We start from the raw sequence: 9,525 nt of genomic DNA on the forward strand, positions 1-9,525 counted from the left end.
ACTCAAAACACAGGCCTACTTCAGTTTGCCTCCCATAGATTCCTTTTTCTGATAATTTATTTAGCACCTGTGAGCTCATATTCAGCTATGCAATACAGTGATTTAGTGACTATGAATTTATGATGAAAGACTGCAGTCTTCCTCTCTAGTTTCATCTTACAGAGCATCTGAAAAATTAAAGAGGTCAAGACAGCAGAAGAATAAATTATCTATGTAACTAAGAAAAGAGGGAGCCAAGATTTAGTACTCAATACAGACAGAGCCACTTATGACAGGAGAATCACTGTAAATAATGTCACTATTACAGACGAAGCTTTCCCTGATGAGTACTGGGTTGACACTCCCAGGTGAGAGCAGACAACCTCTTATTATCCAAACAACTAACAAATCCTGAGGCAAGATGAAGTATGAATTCTGAATAATAGTCTCTATCAGGTACATATATTCTCTTATCATTATGTATAATCCAAATGCTTCGTTGAGTATCAAAGACCCTTCCTTATAGAGGCAAATCATTTCCATGCATGACAGAAATTCCCTCAGGCTGCAATCAGTGGCCAAAACAGAACCCATGAGCCCAACATTTACAGATCATTGCCGGAGAGACAGAATGCTGACAGCTTATTCAGCTGACTTGGCTAGCCAGAGAAAATGACGGGCACAGATTCCACAGGTATGTCAACTGGAATCTATTAAGAAGAGTTTGCCAGTTTCAAATTCAGCTCCCATCATTCTAGTGGAGCTGTAATTAAGGCATAGGACTTTTGAGGGCTGAAACAGCATACTTAATAGCTCTCAGCTCTGTTTTGGCCTGTATCAGCTCTTTTCACTATGTCATAATCATGAGGAAATGTCTTACTGCAACTCCTGTACAGCTGATGGGGTTAATAGCTTGGATACACGTAAAAGCAACACCAAAGATGGTGATTTAACCCATAAACATGCTCAAATTAAGTTAACAAAAAGTTGGGGGAGGGGTATAATTTTTGTTTAATTTAAAAATAAATGAAATTTAAAAAAATAAAATCAAGCAACTATTTTGCATTTGGAGTCCACTATAAGTGCTGAAATTTATAGCATTAAGGCAAAAGTTTTTGAGGTCTTTAGAACCTGACTTCTATGCACAGTATGGCTAAACCTGCAATCGTTACAACCGCTTTTGCTCCATGGCGTGTGGGGAAAAGCATTGTTGCCAACTGTGTAGTTGCACTCTGCACATGAAGAACTCTCTAGGCAAAATTCCATGTATTATCCTACAAGTGTAGGTTCACAAAGGCATACCTGCACCATCTTGGGCTGTCACATCTGCACCATGCGTCACCATGATCCTGAGGCACTCTGCATGCCCTTTCGTGGCTGCCAGGTGAAAACTGGAAGAGAGTATTTACATGTCACTTTTTTTTTTTTATTAAGACCACATTTCTCTTTCATTCAGAAACCAAGTACTGGCAAGTTCTCCCCTCCCTGTCCTTAGATCTTTTGGCATCCCTCCACTGCCTCCCAAGAAGATAATAGCTCTGAAACCGAGAAGGCACATCAAAAAGTTTTTGTAGTGATACTTTTACACAGGCTGCCATGTCATTAACCCACACCGTACCCCTTACATGCATCTAGTCCCACCCAGTTTCTAAACTAACATACCTTGTGATGTAATATATCTTCACAGAATGCCTGGGCTTGGGGAATTAATGAAGACAATATTCACAACGACTGACTTTGTTCTAGTCATTCTAGTCTATCTCGATTTCCCCCTTTCAGTAGGCAAAATCTAGTGCCTCTAAAAGGTGATTCAGCTCCTAAATTAAACTAAATCAAGTTGTACTTCTGCATTGTCCTTTACTGCTCATCTTTCTTCTGTGTAGAGGGGGAAAAAAAACCCTAGTGTTTTTGAATATCACCTGGAGAAATCAAATCCGCTGGATATTTGTAAGACTATGCTAGAGATGTATTTTCTCAGATTTTGGTTTTGCTTTTCACCTTGAGCACCTGCTCATCTGCACAGTGGGAAATTACAGAGGTTACCAACAACACTATGGCAGTACACACATAACAGCATCAATTACCAAAGATATAATTACAGAACAAACCAAAGAAGTTATACTGAATTCAAGCCATTTTACAGATGAAGGTTCACGTTTGGCACCTAAAGATCCACAGAAGCATTCCTATACACATGCTGCTGACTTAATTTTGCTGGGAAGCAGAAATGAAAGAAAAGCTTCTGAAAACAGATAAGTTAATGACCTCCTGATGCATATCGTGCCAACACAGGCAAGTCTCAAGGTATGGGCACGGTACAGGCAGACATCCTGCTTCCCCATGGGTCCTACTAATATCAGCTTGATATACAGAGCTGTTTTCCAGTAGGAGTAATGTAAAAAACAAATTCAAGACAAAACACCTCAAATTACTATTAAATTGTGGGTGAAACGTTGGGAGCTTTACCAGCATGTCTGAAACTGTAAAAGCCAGGATTCCTGTGAAGTTTTCTAACATCTTTTAAAGGAGATGTTCATTTTTAATATCACGCACCCTTGTGCTAAGGGAATTTTCGCCTGGAATCCAAAGGCAATGTCATAAATCCCACAGCCACACCAACTACCATATTTAAGAGTTTACATTTTGAACAACTGCTTCCTTTAAACATCAAAACTAACACTGAAAGTTCAGCCTGCTAACCAGGGAAACTGGAAATAACAGGCAGGAATGAAACAGATATTTCTGGCACATAGTATGTGAACTGCAACACTGTGTTTCTCTAAGCCATAGACGACTTTGCAGCCTTCTTGAAAACTCAGCAGAGAAAAAGACCTTCAGACAAGATCTGGCAAAGGGCAGAGAATTAATCAAAACAGTAGAGTTCCTGGAACAGTCCTCATTCAAGTACAGCAACTACCTCACTGCCTACAAGGAGTCCTGCCACACTGGTTGCTGCTGATTGCAAATGGCAGACAGGCAGTGCTTAAGATTTGAACTATTCTCTGCAAATATAAAAATATCCTGTATGCTCAGCCACATGCTGCTTACTACTGCCATAAACAAACTGAAGAGTTAACACGTCCAAGAGCATAAAAAGCACTGCTGCTGGCTGCTCTGTAGTCATTCAAAAATCAAAACTTCACATACTTGGTGACCAATGCAAAATTGTGTAAACATTCTTCTTTAGAAGACAAGGTTTCTCAGGCTCTGGGAAAATGGCTTGGGGAGGGACACAAAAGGAGTCTCACAAATTCCAACATCTCTAATTTAGATGCCACAACATACCAGCAAATACCGAAACACATTCAGATACGTTTGTGTAGACACACAATACAATCGAAGTCAGTTAAATATTAGGAAGGCTGTGAAGCATGCACTTGGCTCACTTACATTTGACAATATTCATAAGAATAATAAATATCTGAATAATAATAACTTGGCTACATCTGGGACACTGAGGTTTTATGGACAGACTGTGTAGGATGGTGCCAAATGCAACATGAATACGCAAGTGCAAAAGAAGTTTTATTTAGGTAAAGTCAGACTGCAAAGAAAGTAGCAAAGAGAGAAGAAAAACTTAACCCCTTTCAGGCTCCGCACCTATGAACACATTAGTCCCACCAACACAAACAATTCCCATGGCAGTTCTCAACAAGTCATCACACACATAGATGCTTTATTTCATGCAGCCAAAAATATTTTCAAGTAAGAAAGGCCTGATTAAAAATATTGCTTCTCCCACATTGATGCGATGAAAGAAACATCATCTGTAAGCACCACAGGTGGTGTGAAAGATGAGAGAACGTGTATGAAGGATGTAAAGATCTAACAGAGAGCAAAAATACAGAAGCTTTGTGCAAAGTTGTGTGAAAAGAGAGGATAATAAAGATTAACTCTTCTTCCTTTACACAATGACCTAAGCCTAATAGCAATGGGTTGCTACAGCTCCCTCCCTATATCCTTTTACTGCTACCATCTCTCACATAACCCTGTAGTGAGACGTTTTTTCTTTAAGTCGGAGCATTTACAGAGCGCTGTGCAAAACCTTTGCCTTGTGGAGTAATTCAAAGAATCATAGAATGGTTTAGGTTGGAAGGGACCTTAAAGATCATCTAGTTCCACCCGCCCTGCCATGGGCAGGGACACCTCCCACTAGACCAGGTTGCTCAAAGTCCTATCCAGCCTGGCCTTGAACACCTCCAGGGATGGAGCTTCCAGAGCTTCTCCGGGCAACCTGTTCCAGTGCCTCACCACTCTCAGAGCAAAAAATTTCTTCCTAATATCTGATCTAAATCTACCCTGTTCCAGTTTGAAGCCATTACTCCTCATCGTATCACTACATGCCCTTGTAAAAAGTCCCTCTCCAGCTTTCTTGTAGGCACCCTTCAGATACTGGAAGGCTGCTATAAGGTCTCCCTGGAGCCTTCTCTTCTCGAGGCTGAACAACCCCAACTCTCTCAGCCTGTCCTCATAGGAGAGGTGCTCCAGCCCTCTGATCATCTTCATGGCCCTCGTCTGGAATTGCTCCAACAGGCCTGTGTCCTTCTTATGTTGAGGGCTCCAGAGCTGGACACAATATTCCAGGTGGGGTCTCACGAGAGCTGAGTACAGGGGCAGAACCACCTCGCTCACCCTGCTGGCCATGATTCCTTTGATGCACCCCAGGATACAGTTGGTCTTCTGGGCTGCAAGTGCACGTTACCAGCTCATGTTGAGTTTCTCATCAACCAATACCGCCAAGTCCTTCTCCTCAGGGCTGCTCTCAATGCATTCTCCTCCCAGCCTGTATTTGTGCTTGGGATGGCCCTGGCCCAGGTGCAGGACCCTGCACTTGGCCTTGTTGAACGTCATAAGGTTTGCACAGGCCCACCTCTCAAGCCTGTCCAAGTCCCTCTGGATAGCATCCCTTCCCTCCAGCATGTCAACCAGCTCGGTGTTGTTGACACAGCTTGGTGTTGTCAGCAAAGTTGCTGAGGGTGCACTCCATCCCAACATCCATGTCACCAGCAAAGATGTTAAACAGGATCAGTCCCAGTATCAATCGCCGAGGATCACCACTTGTCACTGCTTGCCATTAGGACATTGAGCCATTGAGCGCAACTCTCTGAGTGCAACCATCCAGCGAGTTCCTTATCCACTGAGTGGTCCACTGGTCAAATCCATGCCTCTCCAATTTAGAGTCAAGGATGTCATGCAGAATGGTGTCAAGTGCTTTGCACAAGTCCAGGTAGTGACAGCTGTTGCTCTCCCCTTATCCACCAACATTGTAACCCCATCGTAGAAGGCCACCAAATTTGTCAGGCACGATTTTCCCTTAGTGAAGCCATGTTGGCTGTCACCAATCACCTCCTTATTTTCCATGTGCCTTAGCAGAGTTTCCAGGAGGATCTGCTCCATGATCTTTCCAGGCAGAGAGGTGACACAGACCCGTCTGTAGTTGCCTTGGTCTTCTTTTTTACCTTTTATAAAATTGGGAGTTATGTTTCCCCTTTTCCAGTTAGTGGAAATTCTAACCGATTTTAAAGTTAATAGCCCCTACTTTGTTTTTAACCTTTAAAAAACCGAGCCACACCACAAACAAAAAAACCTCAAAACACTTCGGTGGTAAATACTGAGGGCTCCTGTGTAGCAAGGGAGGCTCTTGAAACAAAGAAGCCTGTAGAGATTCATTTCAGTACAGAATAATTCTTTACAAGCTACATAAACTTTCCTAAAATATTTGAGGCAAAAGCTGCAGGTTTCCAAACACTGGAGTTCTCACCATCTGGAAGCCTTAAGCAGTGGTACATTTTACTTGCATTCTGCACGAATAAACTTCCCTTGATATGAAAGCAAACAACTTTTCCTCCCACTTCCTGGTTGTGCAATGACTTAGGCAAACAAAAACAAACATGTAAGGCTTGATTTGGAGCAAGGGCCACACTGAGGGTTAGATTCTCATTCAGCCTAAAATCCCATTACAACATAGATAATTTTCCGTTCACAATAGATAAGCCTGTTACTACCAGTGACAGCTACATCTTGATACCCCAGCCTGAACTAATTTGAGATAGATTTCTTTTATTGCTGTAAAACATTTCTATTCTTCCTGAGGGGTGGGATGGTCTTTTATTATTGTCTCCAGACCTTTCCATGCAGCAGAGGAGCAGCTACCCTTCCCAGTGGTTCTCTCATCGGATCCAGAAATGAAGTTAAGTAAGCATTTGAGACCCACCTCTGCAGCAGATGGTAAAGATCAGTTGATTGACACCGTCTTTTCCTACTGGGAATGTACAGGACTCATAACTACTCAGTCCTTAACAAGTAAAAAATTATGTTCTTTGGGAGGAACACAAAGCCCAGTTGGAATAAACAGGCCTTGAGAGTAACAGCAAACACACAGAAAAATTTCATCAGATTCAGGGTCAACTGGAGAACCGCTTTAAGACTATCACCTCAAAGTCCTGTCAGGACCTAAAACTTCCTGACTAGAAACGTTACACAAATCACATTTTCAAATGCACTGATAAAGAGATGCTTTTTATGAATGCTTGGTGACTGAACAGAGTGGACAGCTGTGCATGACATCCCTGAACTAGTTTTAAACAGCAGATTTCTTACCGATAGGAGATGTCAACTAGTGAGACACTTAGAATTGTCGTAAACAAGCCCAACTCTTATTCAGATCAAAGAACCTTTTCCATGTTTTGGTTATAAAGTCAAGCCAGCAAGGGAATGGAGACTTCTTCAATCACTGTCTGACAGACAGAGCACAGGAGGTCAGATAAAGCTTGTCTTTGCCAAAAGTGTAAGAAGCAGTTTTTCCAGAAATTATTAAAATACCAGATAGTCTAACACAAACAGAAAAGGGCTGTAATTTTCACTACTTAGCTCATGTAAAAGACTTCTTTACAAATCATTTCACCAAAGGTAGAAGAGCAGAATTAATCCACATTTAGAGGTTAGACTAAAAATGGAGCTAGTTGAGCTTGCTAAGGTGGTGTTAGAAATAAGACATGAATCTGCCACATTCAGGTTCTTTGCTTAACCATTTGCACAGCTACATCCTGCAAAACTGAGCACAATCCTCTTACTGAACATTATTTTGACAGCTGGATTAAAACAACTGGGTGGTCCCCATATCTAGGGAAAATGCCACAGAAGTAGAGTGGAACATGATAAAATAATAGAAAATACATACGAAGTCTTAATTCAAGATAGTAACCTTCTAACTAGGAAATTTTCATCTGTGAAAAGAGGGAAGAAAAAAAAAAAAAAAAAAAGAACAGAAAAATTACACCCAGTCAGGGGGCTTCATCTCTGTTTGGCAAGGTTGTGTTCCAGACTTTTTTTCAGGGCAGAATTAGCATTCTGTGTAACACAGATTTTCTCCAGGGCCTGAAAGTAGTCTGACACATTACTCACCAAAATCCAAAGCAAATAAAGAACATGGTTGAATTATGGGTAAATGAATATTGTATTTGCTATTTTCTATTATGACAAACATGGAACAAAGTCAAACTTATATGCAAGCGTATAATACTATTGTTCTCTGCCATTTTAATGAGTGCTCTGAAAATATTTTAAGTGCAAGAATGTTTGAAATACACTATGAACTCACATACACTCGTTGTCAAGGTTTATTTTGAGTAAAAACATCCCTCCCCAAGGCAGATCATTCTTCTTCATTTTCTAATGTACATCAACTCTTTGTTGACTTTTAAAAAGTCTGACTTGCCTGCCAACAGTTTGATGATTTATAGTTTCCCAACCAACCAATAACACAAACAAACAAGATTGATAAAATAAAGATACAGAGCTGCTTGGAGCCTTTGTAATGCTGACTAAAAAAAATATAGAAATGGAAGATATTCACGCTTTGCTGCTACCAGAGCAGACAGGCAAGCAATTCTCCAGCTATCTCAGTCAGAAAGAGACCCACTGATAACCTGCCTGATTTTCTGCAGTGACTTGAGCTTTTATACATTTTAGAGGCAGCACCTAGCTTACAGTGTCTATTATCCTTCAAAGCCTCAATTCCCACTTCAATAACAACAGCAAAATAAATAGATTAGATGATCTCTGGCATTTGACTGTTTTCCACCACAGGCTGAGTACCAGAAGTGGTATAGTGCCCAAGACCTGGCCTGGAGGAGAAAGGGCCGTGAATACCACTAGTGTAGCACATTCTGTGCACGACGGAAGTGCCTTGCTGTCACTCAGGAGGAACTCCACTCTGTTCTCCTCTGCACGTAGCACGATGACCAGTAATTAGAGAAGAATAGTTTATTTTTCTGTGAACGGTTTGAGATTTTACCAGCATAAAAACAACAATGGAAGTAAACCTTTTAAACAAAAGAAGTTTTTGACACACCCTGAACTATATTCATAGAAAAATTATCACCTTCAGATTTAAAGATCAGGAAAGTCCCAGTATGGTCTTGAAACTGGAGGTGTTTTCTGCCTTCCTCTGCCAACCCAGACAGGGCTCTGAGCAAAGTAATAATGTTCCAGCAAGGATTATGCTTGTATGAGGAATGCCTGCCCCGTTCTGCTTCTTCCTTGGCAGCAGCACAAGTAGGAAGGTACAGAGCATAAAACCAGTAGAAAATCAAAGCTGCCTTCCACAGTTTCATCACACAGTCACAGGTGCATGCACCCTGCCAGTGCAAAAGGAAGGAACGGGATGTAGAATTTCACCTTAAACCTAATAACTAAGATTAAACCATGAATGTTTCCCTGTGAAAGTCACAGAATTTTTCTCTTTCCCCGACTGCGTTATCAACAGACAGTCATTCATGTGAGAAGATATGTCTTCAGAACAGCCAGTCATTTAATTACAGAGGACCCATCCAGATGTTTGGCAAATCAGACTGTCTTAAAGGAAAACCAGACATCTACAGGTACGATTATCAATACTAACTAGTTCTTTAGCTTTGTATTATTTTTTTAAGCAAATAAAAGCCATAGCTTCACAATGCACCCATTTCATCTCCTCCTGAGAGTAAATGCAATAAATGTGACTTTTCATTAAATGCTGGCAGTCCATGTCACGATCCTGTCACACGCATGCACGCAGCCTCAAGAGTACAAAAATCAGCTTAGGAAAAACAGTTACAGGAAATACATTTTGTTTTCAAGCCAGAGTTGTCACCACTACAAACTGAGAAAATTAAGTTTTAAGACATTCAATCAATGAGTTGCTACTAACATCTTCTGGAGTGCGGGCAGGGAGCTGTGGGAGATTTTTCCCCTCTCCCCCTTATTATCAGTCACTGCAAAGTGAAGCAATGCACATAGCCTGTGTTCCTATCTTCTATTTAAACATGAGATGGCATCTGCCCTCTCCCAGTACACACAAAACCCTCTGGCAAAAACCCTCCATGCCACTACTGTGTTAGCATATATTCCGGAACAGCTTTCAAAAAAAACACAACCAACCAACCAACCGAAAAAAAAAAAAACCCCACAAAAAAAAAAAACCTCAAACCCCAAACCAATGCAGTTTTCACATGAAGTTTCCAGCTTTGCCTTATAGCATAAAAAGGTCTTGTTTCAATCATACAC

The 9,525-nt window shown here is 41.1% G+C and overlaps 1 protein-coding gene across 1 annotated transcript in view; it reads right to left on the minus strand.

Annotated features, from left to right (window-relative positions):
* The window catches only part of RAI14 (retinoic acid induced 14), a 105,340-nt gene that overhangs the window by 16,715 nt on the left and 79,100 nt on the right, over window positions 1-9,525 (minus strand). The window contains exon 3 of the mRNA XM_009894719.1: window positions 1,282-1,370. Coding sequence (XP_009893021.1) covers window positions 1,282-1,370 — 89 coding nt within the window. The remainder of the gene's footprint in view (window positions 1-1,281; window positions 1,371-9,525) is intronic.

This window comes from Charadrius vociferus, unplaced genomic scaffold (assembly GCF_000708025.1).
Source record: "Charadrius vociferus isolate BGI_N301 unplaced genomic scaffold, ASM70802v2 scaffold450, whole genome shotgun sequence".
NCBI lineage: Eukaryota > Metazoa > Chordata > Aves > Charadriiformes > Charadriidae > Charadrius > Charadrius vociferus.